The sequence below is a fragment of the Triturus cristatus genome, chromosome 2_1 (genome assembly GCF_964204655.1).
Source record: "Triturus cristatus chromosome 2_1, aTriCri1.1, whole genome shotgun sequence".
NCBI classification, from domain to species: Eukaryota; Metazoa; Chordata; class Amphibia; order Caudata; family Salamandridae; genus Triturus; species Triturus cristatus.
The window spans coordinates 163,173,732-163,201,716 of record NC_140581.1 but is presented as its reverse complement, the minus strand read 5'-3'; the positions used below and the strand labels follow the sequence as shown (position 1 = coordinate 163,201,716).

The window sequence follows — 27,985 nt, the reverse complement described above, 5'->3', positions numbered from 1 at the left end:
TGCATCGCTTCAGAAGCGGCCCTGGAGACGGCCGCCAGCCTGCACAGGTCTGCGGGCCTATTTTTAGAGATCTCATTGAGTGTTGTACATACCAGCCCAAACACACCCTGCAGCTAGAACTAGCCTTTCCTGAACAACAATTCTAAGAAAAACGCTCGGAGGACTCGGGGGTTGGTTTTGCAGCTTATGTGCAAAATGCTAGGGGCAAAGCCCACGGCAAGCCGTTCCGCGGAGTATTAGACCACCCTTGAGTCCTATGTGGAGATCATTAGCGAACTACGCATGGACCAGTACTAGCCATACCACATCATATAGAAAGCAGGGGTCCATAATGGGATTAGGGGGAAGGTTGGAAAGTGCGGCACAATTTCGTGCAAAATCTTTATGTACCCCTAAACAAATTTTTCTAATTTCTGGACTTCTAGTTTCATGTATAACAGGACAACAAGACCCACAAGTAAGATGTATATCCACAGAAGAAAGTAGGGTTAATGCTTGAATATTTTGCATAACTTTTCCATTTTGGGGGTTGGGGCGGGGACTAAGTCCTACAAAGTATGTAAGTATCGACACTGAACACAGAGTTTCGGCTCTTCATTTAAAATCTTCCTCAGGATATATCAAATTCTCGTATGTCTTTAAATTGCATGTGTCATCTGTTTGACTATGCCTCCAGGTATGTATACGATGTGTCGTCATTAATTTACTCAATGTCATCATTTAAATCAATTGAACATGGTACAATATGGTTTTCACATGTATACGGTGCAGGGCATAAACTTGTACCCCTCGGAACAGATCCCTTCAATTCCCTTCCGCAACAGTCTTCCACTTTTAAGATAGTCTTCTTCACTGACAGTTGGGAGAAAAAGAGGTGGGATTTGAATCCTCTTCAGGTTTCCAACTCACTCTATTACATTCACAAATTGTTCATTAGTTCACAAAGCTTTTAATCCATCCTGGTCATTCCGGCACACAAATGCAACTGCCCTTATGTTTGGTCAGTGCTCGTTTTACTTCATGGTTCTTATAGAACTGGATTATTGAGAGAAGTGGCAGGAATCTTGCCAATACAAAAACAAATATTGGCCAAAGGCAAAAATATGGTTTTGATCTCAGAAAGCACGCATTGCCATGCTATTCCCTGCATTGAAGGAACTACTTTGTGTGCAGAGGAGTTTGTCGTGGAAGAGCAGTGAAGTTAGCCAGTGACTTACGTGGGCTAACCCACTGCCTCATACTGTATGCTATAGTGGGTGGAAGAAAAATATAAAAGACAACAGTAGATCAATGGGTGAACATGCTGACTGAAAGCACCTTTAAATAAGGATATTGTACGTATAATATTAGTAAAATCAAAAGGCCTGGGTTAACACCAGGCAAGCGTTTGCAATGCCAACAGGTCTGTCTTTAAAGGAATGTTGTATGGCAATGTGAAGCATTACAAGTAAATATCTTTGGAGTAGATATATGTGTGGCAGAAAACAACTGTAGAATAATATTGGTGTAGGATAAAAGATCTAAAGACAGTTGCACTGCCAAGCCAGACCTAAAAATCCATGTGGGTTAATGACTGCCATTTTCCCATTTGTGCTGCTGCTGGAGAAAAAACAAACAAACATTCTCTAGGGCACATTAACCCCTTTGCTGCCGCGGACATTCCGCTGCAGCGCTGGGGGTGGCAGGGGGGCAGCGCGGTGGGCCTGTGCTCATGACGGAGCCGCTCCGTCATGAGCCACAGTTGAGCTGTGCTCATGACGGAACGGTTCCGTCATGACTCCGCCCATTTGCGTTGTCGCCCCGCACAGGCGGGGAAACAGCGCCGCGCAGGCGGAGCGGCCGCCAACAGGATTGTCATGACGGAACCGTTCCGTCATGAGCACACGGCAACCGTGGCTCATGACGGAACGGTTCCGTCATGAGCGGGGAAGGGGTTAATAGGTTTACAAGGTCATGTGTTGTGCCCATGAAAGTTCAAGCTTGGAGAGCTGGAAAAATAAAATAATCACAGGTGTTTGGAGGGCACACAACTTCCACCAGAGCAAAGCCTGTACTACTGTTTCGACATATGGGCAGAGCCAAAAACCATCACTAGTGATGGTCACATAATGGTCTGGCGACAGTTGCACTGTCAAAGCAGACCATTACAACGGACCTCTCTCTAGCTGTGATTTGGGAATATGTCTGGGCTACAAGAATATGTGGTATGGACAATGGTGGGGTCAGTTGAACACGATATCTGCTAGTCATTCTAAGTGCGGATGGGGGGTCATTCGAGGGGGCCCCATAGAGCTCCAGCTAGAGTCCTTCCTGCCTCTTATTTGATCACTGCCCTGTTGCCATTGGAGCGCCTCGACTGACATTCAAGCACCGGGGCACCACATGGCATGGATTTTCCCACCCAGCATGCACCATGGGGGGGAGGACAGTTTTGTTCGTGTAGTGTAAGCAACCACAGTAAGTGCGGCCGCTCTCACTTCTTAATAAAGAGTTGAAATTAAGCGAGGTTGCGATTAATAGTGACTAGACTGATCGACATCATTGTGAACCAGATCCGCCCGCTAAATAAGTAGTCAGTAGCCTGGATCCAGTTACGAGCCGCGATGCACCCTTCACACCAGGCTGCTGTTTCACTCACGTGCCATAAAAGACGACGCGTTGGACATAGAGCACTCACTTCCACAGTCATCCACCCGGTGTGCGCTCTGCGGCCATACATACCAATTATGACATTTCCTTGGCACAAATCTACCGACAAAGAATTGTGGGGGGGGGGGGGGGGACAAGAGGGTGGTGCATGGCACTGTTCTTTCTCCACATTAGGTTGTTACCTCATGTCCAGTCAAACATGTTTCCACTCCCAGTCCTTCGATGATGGAAGCATCATGGGAGTTGTAGTCTTTGCTGGCTTCCGGTACATCGAATAGGCTGACGCACCGGTAACAATGATAGCTAACAGAGGCAGGGCTTTAGGTGGGCCGGGTCTCACCTGTGCTGAGCACTGGCAGTTTTTTAAAGGAGGCGTCGAAACGGGTCCCTATCTGTGGTATCCTGCTGCTCAGCCAGAATGACTGCCTGATGGAATGTTAGTGTTTGGAATGTGTGCGTGCATGAATCAGTTGGATGAAGGGCTGAGCAGCAGGGAAGCTGCTCCTGGTGGGTTTCCTACTTAGACTCTAGCCTTATCTCTCTGTATATAATTTACCACCTCAATAAATCTACAAGATAAACTACCTGGCTTGGAGCGTCCTTTCCTCAACACTACATTTTGGTACCAGGAGTGCTGAACTTCATCAACCTGAAGAAGCTTTCAACTCATGCTCAAGGTAAAGGAATTTCCCTGAAACTAAGCTTTTAAAATTACACTGGTTGTCACCGCACCTGGTTCCTACTTAGACTCTAGCCTTATCTCTCTGTATATAATTTACCACCTCAATAAATCTACAAGATAAACTACCTGGCTTGGAGTGTCCTTTCCTCAACACTAAACTATCCGGCTCCGTTTTGTGCCCTGGTACCAGCTGTCTGTTTTTGTCCGGACTGCATTGACAGCAGGCACCTCCATGTGTGCGCATGCTCACAATGCTCACTTCTGACTAGTGGAGCAGTTATGGCATGACGTCATGCCAGGTGAGCGTTGTAGGAGAAGGGAAATCCTTAAAAGAGGGTAATTTGCTCTCTATATTTCCCATCTCTTTTTAAAACTGCGGAGCAGCAACGTTGTCATGGTGTCACCAGGGCTTTAAGTGGAAGGTTTTTCAATGTTATATACATCAAGCCATAGTTGCTGCTTATGTATCTTATGCAACTAACAACCATTGACAAAGCCAATATTGCTGACTTGTAGGTATGATGTTACTTGTATCATATATCTGCATGCAATGACAAACAGAAAAATACAAGTTGGGCGGCACACTATGCTAAGAAAAGATTTTTAGCGTACTGTTTTAAGCCACGCCCTTAATTACTTTGGTCACGCCCCTTTAAGAGCTCCCTCCCAGTTTTTTCATCCCACTTAAAAGTCCTGAACAGAGGTGTCCAAAAATGGGAATGCGGTGTCTGCAGCCATGGGGCAAGGTGACAAATCTATGAAGCTTGTTTCACGAGACCACCAACTATAGGCCAAACTACACTTGCTATTACTAACTTAAAACCGAATACAGTTCCTGACAATAACTCTACATGCGGGCTAAAAGGAGCACATGCTCTCAGACTGCAGTGATGAAAGGAGGGCCTCGCCCAAAAGCGGGCATTCCGGAGCGCGACCACCACGTTTCTAGCTCCGTTCACCCCCACCACAACCTGCATTCCGTGCGTGTTTTGAGCTTGCGGGGCCCAGGGGAGGTGTGTTTTAATTCCCTCGGGGGGTTCCGTAGCACATGCCTCCGTTGTTTGGAGCGCAGTTCCCATCAGCAGCCTGTTTCAAAGCCCTCTTTTCACCCCACAAGGAGTGTCCTAGCGCCAAGACGCCGATTTACCCTCCGCGCCCTCTCCTCCCAGCGGCTGCCCACTCAGAAACAGGATAGCGCTGTATCATTAATTATAGAGAGCCGAGGATTTTCTTTCTCTTTTTATATTTATTGTAATGCTGCGGCCTCCAGCTGTTTGCAGCTACCGATATATAATGAATGAATGCGTCAATTAACTAAAGTGGGAATCAGGTTCACACGTGAAGACCCTCTGCGCACCGGGATCCGGTTCTGACCTGGCTCGGCCCTGTGCCAGGTGCTGCTGTCACCACCAGGTTGCGCCCCCTCCACGCCCTCAGGGTAATGTGTTGGCCGGGTTACGGCCCTACATTCCCAGATGCAAGCGCAGCTCCCCACCAACAGAGGCCGCGAGCCCCTCTCCACCTCAGCCCCTTGCCCTACACAGCGGCAGGGCCCTGTCTGATGCATGACGGATCCCCGGACCCCCAGCAGAGAGAAGCCAGGGGAAGGGGCGTGGCACACTCCTGCTGGCTGAGACTGTGCCAAAGCGGCCACACGCACAGCAGAAGGACCACAGCGGACCCCATGATGAGCAGACGTGCCTAGGTGGGGGAGCGGGCGGGGGCGCACTACACACCTCTGGGGCTGTGTTTACACTCGATTTAAGAGCATCAGTTGTCCAACAACAATGTAAACGTCAGACTGATTCCACCCAGCCTGCTGCCAACGGCCATTTTACAACTACAAATATTGGTTAACAAGGGGTAAAAGGTTATCACACGGGTAGACGGCACGGCTATGGGTCCTTATCTATGTGCCCTCACAAGCGTGACGGATTGTGGGATAAGTCAGGAAACTGCCGATACCACGGACCACAAAAGAGCTGCAATCCACTTGGGGGTCGGATTCAAACTCTTTCACCAACTATTCAAAACTTGAAACTTGGGCGCGCAAAAAGTTCAATTCAAGGCTGGAACTGCTTGCTGATGCCGAAGTTACAGTATCAGCATTTGCACACTCACACGGAGGAGGTAAACGTGCGCTTGTAGAACGCTTGTGTTCCTATAATGAAAAAACCCTAAACGTCAAAACGCGGGCTGGTCACAAACGTTTTTCGTGGTCACCTTCACCAAGGAAACAAGCATTTGCAATGCAATAGGTCTCGCATTTACGCGAGTTTGAGCTATTAGTATTGACATTGCAAATGACAATGCCTTTTATTTATGTTTTCGTTTGTAAAACATAAATAAAAGGCATTGTCATTTACAATGCCAATAGCTTAAACTCACGTAAATGCGAGACCTATTTGCATTGCAAATGCTTGTTTACTCTGGTGGTTACACCTTTGTGGTGACACATTGTTTAACCCTCCCTTCATTCCCACTTTATATGTATGATCGTGGACATGGGAGTGCACATGTCTGAGCGCGCACTCATTTTAAGACACTGAAAGTTAGGGAAGGCTTCAGTTCCACACATATATATATGGTGCATCTATGAGCCATTTGTGAATCTTACCCATAATGCCTGGAACGCTCCCCGTGAGAGTAAAACTGCTACAGGCGTGTCCCACATTCACCGATATGGCCAAGCCCTCTGCTCCAGAACTCTATGGGACGGGCACTTTCATCCCGTCCTACAAGCTCCCAGCTCCTCACAGGCAGAGAGGCTCAGCTGTTCTTACAACTTTGTGAGATTTTTTAGATGCTTTTAAGCAAAGATTGGACCCAAGTTAAGGGAACACAGAAAAACACCTACTTTTTCAGTATTCTTCCCTTGAACATGCCACAATCCACTGTTCTGCAGTTTTCCCTTGTTATTTGCAATACTCTACATGCAAAGCACCATGATAAATTGCGTTTTGACGGTATCTCCGGAAAACAACGAAGGGCTATAATAATATGCGTGTACCTTCCTCCCCAAAGTTTTAAGATTAAATGGACTGATTATGATGTTCCTTTAAAACATAAGTAAAATGACTGACCAGGCCTCTGCACTCACATCTGCGCACTTGAGTAATCCTGGGGTGTAATTGTGATGCAATGTTTCATCACACAGATTCAATATTCTCTATAAGAGGGCTCGGATAGTGACTGTATAGTCATTGCCCAGTCCCGTAAGACACAAAGTCTCACTGTGTTCCATCTGCAGGAGAGCGGAATAACAAAGGAGGAGGTGCGTTTCTTTCAAGGTTAGTTTAATAAAAAACAAGCATTGGTAAATGCATTCGGTTTTGTCCTTGTAATTAATAAGCTATCGTTTGTTGTAGGCTGTAGCATGGCGAATAGCTGTGCAATATAAGTTACTGAAAGTCTGTTCAAGTGTTACGACTTGTTTTTTTTAAAGAAAGGCAATATATTGTGCTGTGACATTAAAGAGGGGAGATTAGGTAAATTGCTTCATACTATGATAAAAAAAATATGTACCCGACAACAAAATATTTAAAAAGCAGCGAGAACTACACATGGCAGACGAGTAACGAGAAGCTGGACTTTTCTAGGTGCGCTGCTTGGACTCAGGGCACTGCCATGACTGGTGCTACAGGTCCCCGTCAGGGCCCTCTCCCCACATGAAGGCACCTCCCCTCCCTTTATGGGAAGAAAACGCTGCCACTTCAGCTTCCCAGCTGCCTAAAGCAGAATAAATGAATAGGTGAAGACCCTTCTATAGTGCCCCCATTTGTACTGAATCACGTCTAGGCACTTTCTAGTTCAAAGACTCTTGACTGCACACGGCTTCCCTGTAAAAAGAGCTCAGTCTGCAGGTGGATGAACAGACAGCATATGTATCCTAGCGCTTCGAAGTGAATCGACTTTAAGTGCTTCATGCCTAAAAGTAGTCAAAACTGAGGCTGCACCAGAATGAACAGACGAATGAACATCACACTACCACAAAGAAAATCACTATGCACTTCCAATCCCAAACAAGGAAAGATGGTGGAGGTGGGTGGAAATCATACAGCGGACATTGGGAGGAGGGCGAGGATGGGGGGGGGGGGGGGGAGACAAACAATGGAGCGGGGGGTGGAGGGTGCCACACAAGTGTGCAGCGGGGGAGTGGGGATGGAGGACTAACAACAGACGGAGTATGAGACAAAGCGAGACAGAGCTACAGGATAGAAAGAGCGGGCATGCTCGAAGTGAGAAAGACGAAAAAAAAGAAGGAAAGAGTAAGGAAGGAGCCGCAGAGAGAGAGAGAGAGACGGGCAGGCAGAGGTTGGCAGAGAAAGAAAACAGAAGGCAAATTAGAAAGCAGAAGAGACTGAGGGGGAGCGAATGAGAGGCTACAAAAAAAAAAAAATGGTGTTCACGGGCGCTTTGATGTCCTCAGTGGCCGCGCGGCTCACTGAAAACATCAAAGCGCCCGCGAAATGTAAGTGATCGCAATCGCGATCACACTTCAAAGCGCGGTCGTGTGGCAGGCGAAAGTGAAAGTAGTTTTGGAAGTGCAAACAGTGGCTTTTCAGGCCGCCAAATGGTGCGCGCGCCCGGGGCACATGCACTGTACTTGGAGGCCTGAAAAGCCACTGTTTGCACTTCCAAAACTCGCTTACTATAAGTCTCGCCAGAGCAGCGCTAAAGCGCTGTCTCAAGCGAGACCTAAAAAGGAAGAATTGACAAACTACAGTCCCATACGTCTGGAGTTGCAACAAACAAAAGTTTTTCCACCGGGTGGGGAACAAAATAAACGCCGGTGTGGGTAGGGGAACTGAAATTGATAAATGTGCTAGTTATCACATTTCACTAAGTCCCTTTCACTCACTCCCACTGACGATTCTCAGGATTAAGTATGGACTTGCACGCAACTACGCATACGCCTGCATGTTTTAGTGAATCCCCTGACGTCACACATGGACACCAACCACAGGCAGAATGCACGGGCTACATTTCGGTCTTTGACTGAGCCTGTGAATGGCGCCCTTGCGGTGAGACGATCCCCCTGAGGTGTCAGCGCTATATGCCAGTGCTCATTGGAGCACACTCCCAAACGAATACATCACACACGTGGGAAGGTAACAGAATGCACGCGTGCTAGCCGCATGTGGCATTCCCAAATGTTTTGCAAGCGTTCTGTAATTAAATCACTGGTTACATTTTTAATTTCACTTTGAAACCTCGTGAATATAATGAACACAGCAAATGGGAATGTCACGCCAATGGCAGGGGTTGAAAGAAAAAAATGGCCGCTTTGCCACATATGTGGCTTTGAACCATATTTATCAGTACTTGCTGGGCAGACACTGGGCTTCCACCAGGAGTGCGGTGGTACCACAAACCACTTTGCTACCATCACGTAAGAGGCCTTCAAAGCTCTGCAGCGATGGCTGACCGCCCCACTGGAGTGATGGAACGTACGTACGTATATATAAGTGAGGTGCACTGTGGGTTGAAATGCAAGGGTTTTGACCCAGGATGCCACGCCACACCAACAAAGTGTTATCTTTGGCAAATTCTGCCACCTTTCCAAGCCGGAGATGCCTTGTTTTCTGAGACCATTGCAGAAAACTTGTATTAAAACACCACATCAACGTGGCCAATTTTCTTTTTCATGCTGGGAGCTCCTAGATGTGATCCCTGCAGTGCTGCTCTAGACTCTGATCTAGTTGAACTTGACACAGCTATTTGAACACCCTCTTCCATCCCTCCTAAGACCAAAGGCTCATCAAGCTCTGGAGCTCCGAGACATATTTACCGCATACACACTCATGCATGTAGCACTATGAACACCTGGATGCATGCTACAGCACTCTACGGAGCAGTGGTGGTGCACAACATCACTGCCAAGGCCATGCTTTCCATCAGGCTGGGCTGATGCCCAAGGTCAAAAGATTGGTGCTCCAAATAATTGCACAGTCTCTCTAAAATCTACTAAGTGGCACAGATAAGGTCACTTTGATGGGCCTTCCTGGGGTCTCTCTATGAACACAATGGATCTCTAGAGAGTGAGCAATGCCAACACGGAGACACCTTTTCACGAACACTAAACAAGGAAAACAGTGGAATGACCCATGTTATACAAGCCTGTACTTCTCACTTTGTCTTACATTGTCACCAAGGTCCTCTCACTGACATCAAGAGTTGGCAGTCATAACACACTAATAGAATTTTCCAGCTGATCAACAAGTGTCTTTGTTTTAAAGGATGCATGTATATTAATTTATTTTATGAAGCACCACATAGGTCATCTAAGGACACTTAAGAGGTAATCAATGGTGCTACCTGCATTTTAGTAAATTTATTTTATAATAGTTTGTATATAATTATATATTGAGTAATTTTCAAAAAAATATATACTGGACCAGGGAGCAGTATATTACATCTTAGCAATGAACTGCTTTGGTGTCCACCATAGTTAACTTTCAGCATCTTATAAGCTCCCTGGTAGAGGCTGGCAACGGCAAAAGCAAGGTGGGCTCTCCAGTTCCAAGTTCAGAGAACAGGAATGGTGCTCACCCCAGTCTCATGCTGTCAGTGGTCCTTACCACAGTTGTAGGAGAAATCTCCTGCTCCACCAAGTCCACCGCTGGTCATGATGGAGAGAGTAACCTGGCGTTACATCCTTAACCATTAGCACTGCTGCAAAGATCAGTGGGGCTATCAATTGGAGATAAGAGGAAAGGACACTTTCGTAAACCTCTACCTTCTCTATGAAACCGAGGGAAAGGAACCGTTTTGCAATAAAAACCATAATGATACATGGCCTGGTTTTAAATAGCTCTGCAGTTTTCCCTTTGGTGAGTGCTACATAGGCGAGGGGTTATTTTTTGCAGTGTAGTGTTGACATATGGACTAATATGCCAAAGTGATCCTGCCCTCTCACATCAGTGGTCATGCAGGTTTACCGCAAGGCCTTTCGACATCTCCATGGTCTCTTCATGGGACAGTCCGGGTCAGAGGTGGTCAAGGATTGTTCTCCTTAAGGGACCGTGCTGTGCTGTATGAAAAACAGGCACAGTTCCCGACACTGGCAGAATCATAGTGTCTACTCAGCCGTGTAGACAGAGTGTGAGATTAGGTTCCAAAATTTCTAGTTCATGCAAACCAATTTTATTTTTCTGTCAACAAATCTTTTAAAAATCGTGGACTTCAATCTGCTTGATCTGGTTTCGGATAGATGCTGAGGTAGATGATGGGCCTTGACTTTGTGCCAACTCCTGCCCACAACGAGCATGGAATAGGGCTAAAAAGACTATCTGATCCATGCCATCTTCCTCTCCATACTGATGGATGACGTCCTCGCTGTGGGATAACATCATTTGGGTAGATGGATTCATCTAAGAAAAATGTCAATTAAACCTCAAGACCCACAAGAACAACCAACCGATATGAAGGTAACCAAGCCGCACACTTAGTGTACTGCACAACTAAAGTCTTTTAACTTAAAGATATAATCTGACAACCATTACATCCGAGGATGGATAACAATAGCAATATAATCTAAACAAATACGGTCAGCCGTCTGAGAACTGGACAAAATCAACGTGTCAACCTCAAACAGTCACGGACCAACAAACCATACCAGCCCCAAAAAATCTATCGATAACAAATGCAGCTGGCACCAAACCCGCTCAAATAAATACCTACCAGAATGACTCTCAAACACCTTTTAGAATCTAGAAAAACTCTAACTTCTTTAACAAAAGCAAAAATATTTCTGTATTTAATGCGTGGTCTGATATTGCGGTTTTTAAATCTCACTTTTTGCAGTATGCACTTGTAATAAAGATTGCTGTTTGTTACATGTAAACAAATCTACACCCCAATCTATGATTGGGTGGAAAGCAAATGTTTAAAGGCTTTGGCCTATGGATGCAAGGATTAAAATCTAACAAGAATAACAACAAACTCCTTAATTTAAACCCACGACATGCCAAGTTTTGTCTGGATTAGTGTAATGCGTCTGCATCAACAGGTCATAAATATATAACGAGTCAATTATTTTATTTCAAATTCTACAAACTTAATTGATTTTTCCTGATCTGTTGCTACCGTTATAGTTGGTGTACTATCTAGAAACTGCGGGTCAGACTGGCCTCATCATTTAAATCCATTTAATAGTCAAATATGCACTTTCCTTCTGTCCTGTATGTCCAGGATTATTGGGAACTTGTGTAACTATGTTTTAAGACCTACCACTACTGTGCCATAATGTGAATCGATGCTGCATCAATCAGTGAATTTGTAAGCAGATTTACTCCTACTATTCGTGTGGGAGCTAGGACAAGAGGCTGCAATGTTGAGACAACTTCAAAATGCTGCCCTCTTTGCAGCAAGAAGACGCTGCCCGCTTCTGGCAAGGACAGGAGGCTACCATCTCGAGGCAGGGACAGGAGCCTGCCACCTCGATGCCAGTTCAGGAGGCTGCCCCCTTGTGGCAAGGACAAAGAGGCTGCCACCTTGTGGCAGGCTGCCCACTTATTTGTGGCAAGGACAAGAGGCTGCCCACTTGTTTGGGGCAAAGACAAGAGGCTGCCCCCTTGTGGCAAGGACTAGAGGCTGCCCCCTTGTGGCAAGGACTAGAGGCTGCCCCCCTGTGGCAAGGACTAGAGGCTGCCCCCCTGTGGCAAGGACTAGAGGCTGCCCCCCTGTGGCAAGGACTAGAGGCTGCCCCCCCGTGGCAAGGACTAAAGGCTGCCCCCCCGTGGCAAGGACTAAAGGCTGCCCCCTTGTGGCAAGGACTAGAGGCTGCCCCCCTGCGGCAAAGACAACCAGCCTTTTGGCAAGAATTAGGAGGAGTCTGGTAATCTGCGGCTCTCTTTGCTAGTTTACTGGCTCTGAATCACTTTGGGTGCAAAGTCTGTTTGACTTGCATCAGGGCTTGGACAGTTGGACAGTTTGTACCGGTCTAATGATTTCTAAAAGACAAGTCTACAGTAGACTTCTGGCACAACTCTGGTTCTTCTAGACTTTATTTTATTAACTTCAGTTTGATTGCATTGATTTGCATGCGTTTTTAATTTGGAGTGCCTTTGCAGTTTTTTATGTTTATAATATATATCTGCATGACCAACACAAAAACGCACACACTGGATTTAGCAGGAGGGGTGCTTGATAAGGCTCCTAGATGTAGGTGAAACAATAGTGTACTGCTGGCAGCTAGCCACTATGTAACTTTCTTTCGTCTAACAAATCTTCAGTGTGCTTCAATAAGTGACTGTGTGTTTTTGCACATCGGCCTTCCTGTGAAGTATTCTTGCTGGCAACAGCAGATGGACCCAATGGCAAAATGCCGTAATTCAAACTTACATTAGTGGCTCCTCGTGCTAGGTGAGTTGGGGTTAGTAAGGCCTTCAATCGCAAACTACTTTGCCGATAAGCTGTACTGTGTCAAGAAAAGGAAACAAGATCACAAGTCGAGATACAATCTACGTTCAGAATGTCAACCTTACCTACACATTAGTTTATTTTACCCATGGGTGTATTCATACAGGAGTGTAGGTTTTCAAATCCTCCCTTGTGGGAACGACCTCCGTAGAGCCATTCCAGGGGCAATCATTCTTTAAAGGAAGAGGGACACTGAACATGTCCAGGTCCTGCCATGGACATTACCAATAGTATGCTGCTGAGACAGCTCCAGCCAGGTTCGAAGCTAGTCAAACAATTAAATATGGGTGCGCCTGGCCTCCAGCCCAAGTGAGCCCCTGCCTGAACACAAAGGCTCACTACGACACACTCCTGTTAACACCAGTGCTGTGCTTACACAAAGCCTCCTAAGATGTGCTGCACTGAACTGCCCAATCTTTCTTGTGTCAGGCTACCTATACCTTAATTCTTGCCCTATTCCAAGGGTGCATGCCTTGCCCAAAGTTCATGGCACCCACCTTCTTACCAGTTAATGCTACTCCACATGGTCAATGACTACTCCTCCCGGCTCACGGTAGCATGGTTCAAGGCCATTTCCAATGGTCTGAGCTCCTTCTATCCCTGCAACTCCCCGCCACTGAGCTACAGTGCCCATCTTAAACACATCTCCACTCACAAAGTGACGTGTTTCCTGTAGGTCTGGATCTGTCCGACAGGCTCCGTCCTTCGGGTCTACAAGAAAAAACCCTCAGACGAATGAACTTCCTTGTTTAGGAGCCAGAATACCTACCCACCCATTAAGTGCTACTCTGTTCAGGAATCCGAGGTGTGAGTGACGGACTCACTTGTACAGTGTGAAGGAATGACTGCAGACTAACAGACCCCTTGTCCATCAGATGCCTGTCAATGTATTGTGTGAAAGAAGGCCCGTTTGTTGCTAGTGGGTCAGTGGAAAAGAAGGCCTAAAGACTGCTTACAAAAAGACGCCGCTCTTTCTCACCAGCCAGCAGTCTCCTTCTATTACACTCCAAACACAGAAGCATCAATAAAACACACAAGTATTACTATTTTATTTTTACACTTGTTTTCCGGTGAGGAGCATTGTGATCTCTGCCTAAAATCCCACAATCCGAACTGAGTCTTTGACGCAGTTCCCACAATCTCAATATTCAGCGAATCAAAAACTAACGAAAATACAAGGAACCGCTCACAGAATTCTTAGCCAGTATCATGTTTTTAGAGTTTGTTTGGCTAAAGCCAAGTAATCAAACACCAGCTAGCGCATTAGTGCCGCCTGGTTACCACCACAAAGAAAGCATGTTTTCAGACGGGGCGCTCCCATTCAGCGCACAGCGCCTTCAGGGTATGGGAAGCGAATGAAATCAGTGTCTTAATTAGAAAGCGTTTTTCACTATTATATATCGAGTACTAGGCTTTTCCGGAAACTTAGTGGAGGCCATAATGGAAGGACCACGGGCAAGGACTGCCGCCCATTCTAAGGGCAGCGTTAATGAATTTGTCCTCACATCACAGGAGGCCCACTTAAAAGAGAAATCTCCATAATAAAGGTGGAAATTATTCTCACAGCAGAACATGATGACGTGGTAGAGCTTAACCTTTGGCCTATAGCCTGAATGCCATTCATAACGCGGATGACAGGTGGAATCCGTCTAGGCCCGAGAATGTTTCTATTCTCCATTTGTGCTTCTTTGCACACTCGAGCCTTTCACAGGCACCACAGCTGAAGTTGGAATTAAATCAGAAAAACAAAATACTTGGGCCTGGCGAGCGGGTGAGGAGCGTGCGTCGCAAAGCTGTGAAGCTGGCATCGCTGTGAAGCTCGAGTATTTATTTTAATGAAGAGGGATTTTCACGCGAGTCGCCAGACTGCTCATAAAATGGAGCCCAAAGCCCGCCTCTCATATCTGTTGTTTCGCAAGCATGTTATTCCTTCTGCTGGTGTTCCTTTTCCTTAATGCCAAGCCTGCCTTCTAGCCGACCGCGTCCATGTGCGTGCACGAGGCGTGGGGGCGGGGCAGGTGAAGGCGGGAAGGGCCCGAGGAGAGGCCTGAATGGCGGAGCCAGTCTCCTCCGGCAGCACAACAGACAGCTGGTGTTTGGGTGGTGGTAAATCACCCTGAAATGAGCCTCTTCCCTCTGCTCAATGAGGCCTAAACAACAAAGGAAGGCACAGCTTGCAGCCGGACAGCCCGCTAGCCAGCCACAGACACACATGACAGCTTCATTCACGAGCCCGGAGTCGATACAAAGGCTCCGAAATCAATCCGACATCCTGAGACCGCAGACAATGGGCCAAATCTTCTCAGAGTCCAGGGCCCGGACCAGCCACGGCATTCAGGGGGAGATCAAACCGCATGGCCGGCATTGAGGGCGTCCAAAGGGAGGCGAAGGCTCCCAGTTTATTAATGGCGCGGTCTGGGCGCTGGCCACGGCGGCCTTCATTCATGCCCAGGGCCGGCCTTCTGCAGAGTCCGGCTGCGGCGGGCTTTTATCTGCTCAATCAGGAAGCAACGTCCTGCCAAAGTCTCTCTCAAAAAGGCATTCTTTCCCTGTGAACCGCCGCTCTTGGGTTTTCCCAGTTGGTCAATAGTAAACAGCCCAATGCCGCCGCCGCCCCCCCCCCCCCCCCCCCAAAAACAAAAATATGTATTTTAAAAGAGTACGTTGGTTTTTATAACTCACTTTTTCATGAAGGGTGCACAATATTTGATAACTCGTTTTAATCACAGGCAGTCAGGAGGAGCTGTTCATTGTGCACCCAAACAGACTGCAGAAACATCGAACAGGCCCCACCACGACCAAACAACTCACTGCACCCTCGTTTCAAACGTGGCTCCTGTCCAAGAACCACTCTCATTGTAGGTCTCATCGGTGAACTACTGACCGCAGCTGAAGAGGCTTTTCCATCCATCTATACACGTTTCTAGTCAATGAGACGTTTGGTTCTTGTAGACTAAGTACATTTAGGAGCCTGCTTCAAAAACCTTACATGGGCAACGTCTCAAGTGATCCATTAATTCAGCAGCACTGCTTTTAGCTGCACCTGATACTGAGGGTAAGGACTGCAGCCTCAATGTGCCACTCAAGGACGGAGCAAGAAGCCATTGTGGTGCTGGGGATCGCCAAGTCTCCTTCACTGTTGGGCACAGTAGAGTCATTACAGAGGGTGAGGGCTCCAGCCTCAATGTGCCACTCAAAGACGGAGCAAGAAGCCATTGTGGTGCTGGGGATCGCCAAGTCTCCTTCACTGTTGGGCACAGTAGAGTCATTACAGAGGGTGAGGGCTCCAGCCTCAATGTGCCACTCAGGGCAGTGCAAGAAGCCATCGTGGTGCTGGGGATCGCCAAGTCTCCTTCACTGTTGGGCACAGTAGAGTCATTACAGAGGGTAAGGGCTCCAGTCTCAATGTGCCACTCAAGGACGGAGCAAGAAGCCATTGTGGTGCTGGGAATCGCCAAGTCTCCTTCACTGTTGGGCACAGTAGAGTCATTACAGAGGGTAAGGGCTCCAGCCTCAATGTGCCACTCAAGGACGGAGCAAGAAGCCATCGTGGTGCTGGGAATCGCCAAGTCTCCTTCACTGTTGGGCACAGTAGAGTCATTACAGAGGGTAAGGGCTCCAGCCTCAATGTGCCACTCAAGGACGGAGCAAGAAGCCATCGCGGTGCTGGGGATCGCCAATTCTCCTTCACTGTTGGGCACAGTAGAGTCATTACAGAGGGTAAGGGCTCCAGCCTCAATGTGCCACTCAAGGACGGAGCAAGAAGCCATCGTGGTGCTGGGGATCGCCAAGTCTCCTTCACTGTTGGGCACAGTAGAGTCATTACAGAGGGTGAGGGCTCCAGCTTCAATGTGCCGCTCAGGGCAGTGCAAGAAGCCATCGTGGTGCTAGGGATCGCCAAGTCTCCTTCACTGTTGGGCACAGTAGAGTCATTACAGAGGGTAAGGGCTCCAGCCTCAATGTGCCACTCAAGGACGGAGCAAGAAGCCATCATGGTGCTGGGGATCGCCAAGTCTCCTTCACTGTAGGGCACAGTAGAGTCATTACAGAGGGTAAGGGCTCCAGCCTCAATGTGCCACTCAAGGACGGAGCAAGAAGCCATTGTGGTGCTGGGGATCGCCAAGTCTCCTTCACTGTTGGGCACAATAGAGTCATTACAGAGGGTAAGGGCTCCAGCCTCAATGTGCCACTCAGGGCAGTGCAAGAAGCCATTGTGGTGCTGGGGATCGCCAAGTCTCCTTCACTGTAGGGCACAGTAGAGTCATTACAGAGGGTAAGGGCTCCAGCCTCAATGTGCCACTCAAGGATGGAGCAAGAAGCCATTGTGGTGCTGGGGATCGCCAAGTCTCCTTCACTGTTGGGCACAGTAGAGTCATTACAGAAGGTGAGGGCTCCAGCCTCAATGTGCCACTCAGGGCAATGCAAGAAGCCATCATGGTGCTGGGGATTGCCAAGTCTCCTTCACTGTTGGGCACAGTAGAGTCATTACAGAGGGTAAGGGCTCCAGTCTCAATGTGCCACTCAAGGACGGAGCAAGAAGCCATTGTGGTGCTGGGGATCGCCAGGTCTCCATCACCAGGGCTCGAGTCGGGGTACCACGCGGGTGGACGGCGTCCCCCCCACTTATTTTACCGGGTTTTAGCGGGTGGACGCCGTCCACCCTGCCCAAAAGATGGAGCCGGTACCCGAGCCTGCGCGCGCGCTCAGCACTCACCAAACCTAACCTATTGTCGAGAGAGGGCGAACAGAGCTCTTTAAGTTGTTTCACGTTGATGGAGCCGTTCAGTATGACAGACGGACGCTCGTGGCCGTATATTAGAAAAGGTCAGTATGTGTTTATGCATTTCAGACGGAGACCGGCAAATTTACTGTGGGCAATAAATACGCACCGAACAAGCGCATCTTTAATTTCCCCGCTCCTTTGAGTGTCAATACGGTGACTAATTCCAACGTAAACATTCTCCTTTTCCCTTTGAACCTGCCCCCATGCCTTCTAACCTTTGTTAATTAGTGGGGACCCCCTCTCGTGACGTCACTTCCGGCTGTGAGGTCACTTCCGGTGACACCACCTAACTTGGAGCGTCCCCCCACTTCTTTTTTTAGGACTTGTGCCCTGTCCATCACTGTAGGGCACAGTAGAGTCAGTCCAGCTAGAGGACACGTGAGCGTATGGGGACATACATGTTTCCCATTCCATATCCTTCTCGAATTCTAAGCTGGGCCAGGGGCAAAAGTGGATCTGTCCCATCTCGGAGAAGGCCTCAACCCAGAACAAAAGAGGAAAAGCAAAATGAAGCAGAAAACTAAACAGCATAACGAGCTCACCACGAGGAAAAGAGAAAGCGCAACCTCCGTGACAAAGTGCAGTAAAATGAACAACTCCCCTTGGAGCCAAGAAGTAGCTAGAACCAAACAACAGCTAGCTAGCCATATCCAGGTTACTCGTGTTTACTTTCGAAAGGCGGCAAGTAAAAAAAATAGACGTTTAGAAAATGCAAGAAAAAGAAAAATCACATCAACCTCTTAATTATTAAGCTCCATCATATAGGCTATTATTGGGGTCTTTTCCATACATTATATTTCAGGTAAACATTGTAAAGAAATAAACAAATATATGGGCACAACTGGCAGTAGAGCGAAAAGAAAAGCTAGAAGGCAGTAATATTCCGACTCTAATGATGACAGGAGTAAAGGAAGAAGGGAGGCCTTTACATTTCATAATAAGGAGGCTGCCAGGCAGGGTTCATAACTGCATACCCTACACCCCCCCCCAACCCAGGAGAGCGACACTGCGGTCTCCATCGGGGAGGCCCACATTGTCTAATCAGTTTGACTGATCAGTAGCACTTCCTCTTTCTGACAACTCTCATTTTTTTTTCACCCCCTTGTGACTGACATGACTTCCCATCCTGAGTGACATGGACACAGGACGCCAATTTTGTGTTAGAGTGGCTGCCATGCTCGGTCATCACCCCCCACACTCAACTGGCCAATCCGAGCCAGCCTTACTAAAGCCATGGCCATCTGCAGAGTTTACGACCAACTAGTGTAGCACGTGCTCAGTCAAGTTCCCCCTGCTACAAATGGATTTAGCTTCTGGTTGTAAACATAAATAACAATGCCCCGGAAGTATTAACCATTATTGGTACAGAGCTTTCTTGTGCTTTTAAAGCTTACCTTCCCGGTACAGTCCGAAGAAGGCGGCGAAATTAACCAGGCAGCCCATATGCCATGGGCCACTGGCTGCCTGCTGCTCTGGGCCATCTGCCCCTCTGGCCAAGCCAGGGTGGGAGACGGGGGATCTGGGGGGTGGGGGGAGAGCCAGACAGAATGATGAGAGGGGCTGCTGCTGCCTCTCCCATCTGCTCCCTGTGCAGCCTTCCGGATAGACATTGGGGGAGGGGGGCGGCCTCACCGGGGACAATTCACCCACGCGCTGGCCTGTTTAAATAACCTGCTCATACCAGTTCATAAACACTGCTCTCTGACTGGGCCATGGGGAAACTAAAAGCCGTCCATGAGGCCTCGCCCAGCCGGGTTCTAAGAAATCCCCTTTGCAAAGAAATAGAAGCCGAGGCTAGACAGTGAGCAGAAAATGATCCCAGAATCACACCAAGTAGTCTCGTGGAGGAGCGGGGATTCGCACCCTGTTCTTCGAATGTACACCTACATTTTGTATTTATATAGCGCTTACCACCACTGACGGGGAGGTCAGTTCGGCCAATACTGCTAGGTACCGGAACACAAAGCACACGTGGCACAGGAGGGAGAGGTCTGCGACATTTAGTGTGGTACCGGAAGAGAGCACGGTTCGGAGCCCGGGTTCCGGCTTCCTGAGCTCCGAGTTCACTTTCCTTGCCTTCGCCCGGGCACCTAGTGCTGAAAAGCCCCTGCGGGCTCTTCTCTCACTGCAACATGCATTCTGCGAAGGCAGAGGGCAGCTCGGGTTACAAGCCGCCTTTGAAGAGCTTCACACCAGGCAGCTGAAATATGTGCGGATTACGTGCATGGGTGCTATTTTAAATCAGGCAGCGCTCTCGCCTCCCCACCTGCTCCTGCACCCATCCCCCTAAAATTTGGCAAGCCAGTTTGCGACTGGCTTCCTCTGTACACCATGCAATCGGTCGCCTTGGCAACCGGTGCAATTATCTTCTCATGGCCGCCAAAGCAATGATGATCCTGTCAAATCATGAGACTAAAGAGCTGATCTGCGGGTCGGCACTGCGAAGAGGTTCCTCACCGAGAAGATCACCTAACAGATCTCTCAAAAGGATCCCCGCCACCGAAGGTTTGTGAAAAAACACGAAGAAGGACCATTTTGGTACCTCCCCCAACATCTCAAGGAATGATCGACCACTGAAGCCGCAATCACAGTCGACATGGGAAAACGACTGACTAACACGGAGGCCGGATTCACCAAGGCTTTTGCGGTCGTAAATGTAACTTACAACCGCATAAAGTGAGATGTAAACTCTTACCTGCCAAATCCTGAATTTGCAGGAATCTCTAACTTAAAACCACATCTTCTACTGCGTTAAATCTAACATGGCATAGGATTTTGGGAACAGTAAATTTGGAAAAATTAATGTGAAATTGGAAATCGTCCTCATATGGGTGGGGTACTTGGGAAAGTTGGAAAACTGTAAACCTGTCTTCACAGGAGTGGGCACTTGTGAATGTTGAGGAACTGTAAAACTGTCTTCACAGGAGTGGAGTAACTGTGAATGTTTGGTAAACTCCTAAATTAAACGTTGTAGGTATTGTCAAATCCGTACACGGATCTTTTCCTACCCTCCTGACACATGTACCTTTCTGTGTACAAACCTTATTCTTTTTGAGCGAGTGCAGAGTTAGAACCTTCTAGAAGCAGAAGGTGATGCCCCACAGTGAGCGAGGGCTCTTTCCAGCCCACCATGGAAAACCCACCATAGTCCTACTTTAAAGCGCAGATATATTGGACCTAAAAACTGGAATTGGCTTCCTGTGTTTGAAACCTGCAGCTGCACACACAGTTTGAGAAAATGGGAGCGAGGACATGAATTCTCTTAAGAGATGCATACCACCGCCACCATTTGCGATTCACGCAAGGTATCTGCACATCTTCCCCCCACCAGATTCACTGCTGTGACCTGCACTCAAATCAGATGCCAGAAAACAAGGTTTATATTCAATTTTGCAAATCTCAAGTGAACCGGATAATACGTCATCAGGTGGGTGACTGCCGCCCCGAGCACACAAGAAATAGAATCCTGCCGTCAGTGCTGGTGTTATGAAGACTCATGCCAGTCAGTGCTGGTGCTGTGAAGACTCATGCAAGTCAGTGCTGGTATGTGTAGACTCATGCCAGTCAGTACTGGTGCTCTGTAGACTCATGCCAGTCAGTACTGGTGCTGTAAAGACTCATGCCAGTCAGTACTGGTGCTGTAAAGACTCATGCCAGTCAGTACTGGTGCTCTGAAGAGTCATGCCAGTCAGTACTGGTGCCCTGAAGAGTCATGCCAGTCAGTACTGGTGCTCTGAAGAGTCATGCCAGTCAGTACTGGTGCTCTGAAGACTCATGCCAGTCAGTACTGGTGCTGTAAAGACTCATGCCAGTCAGTACTGGTGCTCTGAAGAGTCATGCCAGTCAGTACTGGTGCTCTGAAGAGTCATGCCAGTCAGTACTGGTGCCCTGAAGAGTCATGCCAGTCAGTAGCTATCTTAGTGATGTCATAGATGGACTGAACTAAAGACAGATGGACCGACCCAAAGACTGATCCTGGTCAGTTCCATTGCCTGTTAAACCATTGATTGATTGGTCCAGAGAGTAATGCCCGTCAGTACTAGTGCTGCCACAGATGGACTGGTGCAAAGACTCATGTCGGCCAGAACCAGTGCCATTAACGCCATTGAAAGAACTAGTTGAGAGAGTCATGCCAGTCAGTACTGGTGCTAGTTAGGTCACAGATTCACTGGTCTAAACAGGTCATTCAGTGCCAGTGATGCTTTAGAGGGACAGGTCAAAAGACATGGAGTGCTGGTGCCAGTGAGGTCATTGCAGCACTGGATCCAAGGCTCTCGCAGGTCAGTACCAGCAGCAAAGATGCCACAGACGGACTGGTCCTACGAAGCACATCAATCAATATCTATACTGGGGATGTCATAATTGACACTTCCAGAGACTAATGGAAGTCACTACTGATGCCAATGATGTCATAGTATTTGCAATGCAATAGGTCTCGCTTTTGCGAGAGAGTTTGAGCTATTCGCATTGCAAATTAAAATGCCTTTTATTTATGGCCTCCTTCCTACAGGCAGGCGACCAGCTCTCCCTACAGGCAGGCGACCAGCTCTCCCTACAGGCAGGCAGGAGTGCAGCTCTCCCTACAGGCAGGCAGGAGTGCAGCTCTCTCTACAGGCAGGCGTACAGATCTTCCGACAGGCGCGCTGTGGCTCCGCAGAGGTGCGGTCACTACGCCGGTGCGCTGCCAGTACGCGTGTCACTGCGCCCCTAATGAGGCCACATTGGAGGTGCCCTGGTGCATGGATACCTTCTCACCACTGTGCACACACAGTGACCCAAGATGTGCAGGCTTCCTCTGCCGTCACATAGTGGTGCGTCACGCACGGGCGTGCAGTGCGGCTACACCTGCGTGGTATTTCTAGAGGCAGCCCCCTACCACACCCACAGAGTGAGTAGCAAGTAAGAGTCAGTCATCTGTCAATAGGAGAATCGTCACCAGTGGGTTCATTCAGGCAGAGGTCCCTACATTTGGGACTTGGCATGGTCACCTGGAAGCCCCCACCCACTCTTCCAGCGACAGACCCTACAGATCCCGGCGCACCCTCGACGCTCTTGTAAGGACAACTATAGGCAATAACGTGTCCTCGAAGTTCCTGCTTTAGGGGCATGCGGTGGCCTATCTGGCCGGTGCCCCCTTCCCACCCCTATGGACACGATGAAAAACGCGCAGTGCTTCAAGAGCTCGAGCGCCATCGCAGGAAGCACGCATTGGCATCTATAGACCGCAACGCTACCTGGATGCACCCCACTCCCATGAATAACAGAATGGGGCCAGGCCTTGTTGCCGTGACGGGGTCCCCTTTATATAACTCAGTGCTCCCTAAAGACTGCACGTACAGCAGCATCCCACACCCTATAAAATACATGAAGTGCCTTCTACACGCTTAGGGTTATCTGAAAGAGCTATAAAAGCGCAGCATTGATTTTATAACCCTATAGGTAATAATCAGTGTCCCTCAGTGTATTGGGGGTGACATGGGTGTGCTAACAATGGCCCTACGAATAACATACTGGATCCCGGTTCACTATAGATGTGTAGTGTTACTACGGTCCTTCCACTATGGATTGCAAGGTTATCTGGGGTGGCTCCACGGGGGTGTGGGGCTGTTTGAGAGTATGTAACGCCGCCTGGGTGGTCAGTTCACAGTCTCCGATAGAGAGCGCGCAGCATCCCTTACCGCGCGCACGGTTACCTGGATGGTCTGGCTGGGGTCCCTGGACGCAGGCCCCCCCCCACCAGCTTCCTGTAGAGGTCCGGGATGGCCCTGCTCGTCTCCTTCTCCTCCCCGCAGGTGGCTGAGATCCGGGTGCGCTCGGCCAGGTTGAAGTAAGGAGAGTGCAGGCTGTATCCATTCACCGGGGGTGCTGGTGGGCAGGTCCTGCCCTGGTGCTGAGCAGGAGAGACGAGAGCAGAGGGATAGCCTGCCTGAGTGCCATCACCCCTCAGAGGGTGGCACCGGGGAAGCCAAGAGAGGCAGCGCGCACAGGAGCCGACAGGGCTGGGTCCGCTGCAGCGGTCTGCTCGGGTAGCGGGCACAGGAGCTGGCGGGGCTGGGTCCTCTGCTGTAGTCTGTCCAGACAGGCACAGGAGCTGGCGAGGCTGGGCCCATTGCATCTATCCGGACAGGCAGGTCCTCTAATGCCTGTTTGCGAGGGCTGAGTCCTCTCCTGTGGCTTCCTCACGGCTGCAGGGTGCTGCTCATGGCTGAGGGCAGGGGCTCAGACTAAGGTGCAGGGGGTGCCCTGGAGAGCGCAACGGCTGCCCTGGGAGAGGCACAGGAGAGATTGGTGCTCCTCCGCGGTACAGGAGCTGTGTAGGGGCTGCCTACGCTCTGGGATCTGGCAAGAGGTGCTGGACAGGCACAACAGTTGGACCTCAGCAACGAGCTACTAGAGCATAGCTGCCAAGGTTTCAGAATGGACGCCTGGAGCAGAGCACACGCGCCCGGGAAAACGGGTGTACTGAGCACTTACCCTGGAGACGGTGAGAGGCTGGTCAAAGTCCTTCCCACCGATGAGCCTCAAGCCCCAGTGTCCGGGGCTCTCGATAACGAGATGGCTCATGCTAGACATGCTGCTTTCACTTTACAATAGCTGCCGCCCACAGCACTCGTGGGGTGGGCTGGCAGCTATTCTTAAAGTGAAAGCGCGATGACAAATAAAAAACAATGTAGTGCTTACCGACTAGTTAAAGGAGACAGCGTAACGCCGCAAGTAAAAGATCCAGACCGGATGGGCCGCCCTAAAAGGAGACAGGGCAGTAACAAGGTGGGACTAAGAAGCCTCATTTACAATGGAAAGCCAGCGTTTAGCATGGGCGATGGCGAAAGCCAATGAAAACAAGGGGTGGGACTTCCACTTCACTTGTAAAACCTACCCTACTACAATATGCCTCGCAGAGTGAGCATCGCATGCGCGCTGCAACGATAGGCGAGATCTAAAAAGGATATCAACTACCATAGACATCATGATGGTAAGTATATGTAGATTAGAATTAATATTCTCATCCCAAAGACTTCGGGTCTTGAAGATGCATCTAGTGGTACTACATTTACCACATTCCTTCTAGGCATACAGGTGTTAAAAGATTTACCAGCCACGTCTCTGAGAAGCATGCGGAAGGCACAGGGATTCTGCCACAGCCCCTTTTGTGGCAACATTACAAGTCTTTTAAGATTTCACCTGAGCAATTGCATGGCCTAGGTTAGACAATCTGTTGAAGAGCTCCTTAAAGCCCAGAGGAAATAATTAAAGAAACCAATCTGTACACACAAACATTAATGTCAACTAGGGCCTTCTTCCAGATTTATGTCTACAATAATGCAAATAGTTACTATTAAATAAGCCAATGCATAACTCATAGGCAGCGCTTAGTTTGTAAACCTATAAGTTCCAGGGCTCTTGTCAGGCTTGTCTTGTCAGCTTGCACCACACATTGACCCTGCAAGTGCTGCCAATGACAGAACCATCACAACTAATAACCATCACACTCCTACAAGTGTGACACTTCAGACTATTTCACGCCCCCAAAGCTATAAGAATGGCTTGGGTGGCAGGTAATGTTAATTTTTAATGTAGATTGAATTAATATTTAACTTTTTTGTCATCTCTAAATTAGCCAGACAGCGCCACCAAGCGGCAGACAGTCACAAGCGCTGGTGTTGACCAGTGCCTGTGAGCCCCGGAAACCACCTGTTCAAATTAAGCACTGCTCATAGGCCATCAGAAAGCATGGACTTAAATTCCTTCTCCTGATCTTCTTAGCTTCTGATAAGGTAATTTCACAGTCTATTGTCCCCAGTAGAGTTCGGTTTGAAGAGTTCACAGACAATCTCTGCAGCCTATTGCTTGCGCGGCAGCAGTGTCGGGAGCACACTGGTGAGAGGGCCTGACGTTTGTATGCTCAAAATTGTAGATGCTCAAAAGATTATCCTATCCATTTAAGAGAGGCAGTGAAGATACTAGCCCGTCTCAGCAATCACAAAGGTAGGATACGCCCTTTTATAATGCATGCGGCTTCTGTATGTGTGTAGACATGGCCTTACATTACCTACCCTTCAACATAATCTGTCCCGTGTAAGAACACTAAATGTGTAAAGAAATGTATACCTTTCAGAAGCTAAAACGGCTCAGCAGAAATTATGGTTAGCTTATGGATATTTCGAAGCAAATCATCTTAACCGTATAATGCTGACAAATGGTTCGGGCCTTGCATACAGATCAAACCAAAAACTCTCATCTATTTTGTGCTCAAATAATAGTTCGTTAAAAATCATAATCCAACTCGATAGCACTCACTTAATCAATACCAGGGACTAAAACTAGAAATGCAACCTGTGACCTGCAGGGTACATCACAGGTCTGAAGTGCACACGCCCTGTCAAGGAACCTACCCATCACAGTACAACCAATAACACTGCTCAGTCTCTTTCCCAAAATAATGTTCCTTCTTGCTATCCACAGATGTACGCAATCGCCGCTTCTATTCTGGGTCTGGATGCAACCGTACAATTTTGTTTTCCCCATTCATGTGCATTCCGTTTTGTTTTACTATAATTAATACACATCAACTAAACAGTGCTTAAGGACACCTCATGTGCATTCTTTCGCCGTTTAATAAGATCTTTTTTTGAGGGGGAGATGGGATAGGATTTACACAATCTATTAAAACATTCATTTTGGAACTGTGATCAGATTAGGATTGCCCCGTAAATCCGTGATGTATAATCAATATAACATTTTCCTGTAACCGCTGTAATCAGAATGGGATTGTCTTCTTATAAATCAGTCATGTATAATCATTCTTCCTGTAATCCCTTTGATCAGATTAGGATTGCCTACCTATCAACCAGTCAGTCATGTATAATCAATATTCTTGTAATAAATAGGCAATCATAATCTGATTACATGTATCAACAGTCATGTATAAACAATATTCCTGTAATCAGATTACGTTAGCCTGCCTATCAACAGTCATGTATAATCAATAGTCCTGTAATCCCAGTGGCCAAATTACGATTGCCTTCTTTTCTGCCACTCATGACTTGTGAGCAGGTCACAGGGAGAGCAGCAGCTTCCTAATTACAACAAGGTCTTGATCACGTAGAGCAAGGATGGGGAAGAAGTGAGGAAGTTGAGTGTCATTGCCTTAATGAGGCCTTGCAACTTCAGCTTGCAACTAATTACGAGTGACACACTGCGCCTCTGTCTCCGCCCCTGTGTCACCCTGCTGCCTGTGATCAGGATGCCAGTCAAGGAGCAGATGCCAGAGTGTCACAATCACAGTAGAAGGCTTAAGTAGCGCCTTCCCTCAGTGTGGAGAAGACACCAGTGAATGACACCTGCTAATCCTCGATATTGGGCCAAGCGGACTCTTACGGCGGAGTCACATACCATCTACGCAATATGGATGGCTTTCAAACTTTTCAACCCACTTCCAGATCACTGCCACATATCCACTCTTAATCGGTCAGATGTAAATGTCTGATAAATTAGCTGTTAATGCGCTTCCATTTACAAACCACAGAAAAATAACAAACAGTATCTTCTGTCCAAGGATTATAGAATACTTTCATTGGTTACCTGTGAACAAACGGACTTTTGATCTGCTTGCATCCATTTCACCCAGGCAGTCTACAAGGCTTTTATGTAGAATGCAGAACCTTACAAAAATCGTAGACAAACTGTTTTATATGCTAACAATTTTTGAGTAAAGGCTACTCATGGTAAACTACAACAGCCTCAGGAAGCCGCCATTTTATTTATGAACTCCTCACTTCCTGCTGCACTAGACATTGTCCATTAATGTTCTTGACTGACTGGGTGACAGAGCACAGGACCCTTTTCCACTTCTACATGTTGGAAGATGAACTGTCCAGTACTACTGATTGAACTTTTTTACAATGCAGTCATTGGCTGTGACGGCTGCATGGGTCCCAAGCCAAAACATTGCATGTTGGCAGGACTACTGCTCCTGAAGCATAAATGCCAGAGCTACGTCAGGACAATTTCAAATGGTAAACAGCCCTCACAACAAAGCAGTCACCCCGCATGCAATTACAACGCGGTCGTTACAACGATGCGTTGTAACAACGCATACCGTTACCCCGTAAGTCGCAACGACGACTTGCGGAGGGGGGAGAAGGTGTTGGATTTAAAATCCAACACCTTCCCTACTGTCTGCACAGAATGGAGTTGGAATAGTAAGTTATACTATTCAACATCCAGCGTCCTCATCCGCAAGTCGTTTTGACTTGCGGGGTGATGGTATGCAGTGTAACAACGCGGTCATTGCAACGACCGCGTTGTAATTGCATGCGTGGGGCATGCATGAAAAGGAGGCATATTCATTTTAAATCATTTACTCACATTGACTCCACAATTACGGAAGATGATGGGATGATGTTCCTTGCAATAGAGAAAACAACCTCCCAGAGGAAGTCAAAAGG

At 48.1% G+C, this 27,985-nt stretch overlaps 1 protein-coding gene across 4 annotated transcripts in view; it reads right to left on the bottom strand.

Moving 5' to 3' along the window:
* Positions 1-27,985, bottom strand: part of SETBP1 (SET binding protein 1) — a 289,316-nt gene that overhangs the window by 213,527 nt on the left and 47,804 nt on the right. The window contains exon 1 of one of the 4 annotated variants that reach the window (XM_085629086.1): positions 18,932-19,033. The exons of the other annotated variants lie outside the window; for them this stretch is intronic. Within the exon in view, the coding sequence (XP_085485212.1) occupies positions 18,932-19,018 (87 nt within the window). The 5' untranslated portion in view covers positions 19,019-19,033. Of the gene's footprint in view, positions 1-18,931; positions 19,034-27,985 lie in introns of those variants that run through there. 4 annotated transcript variants of the gene reach the window in all.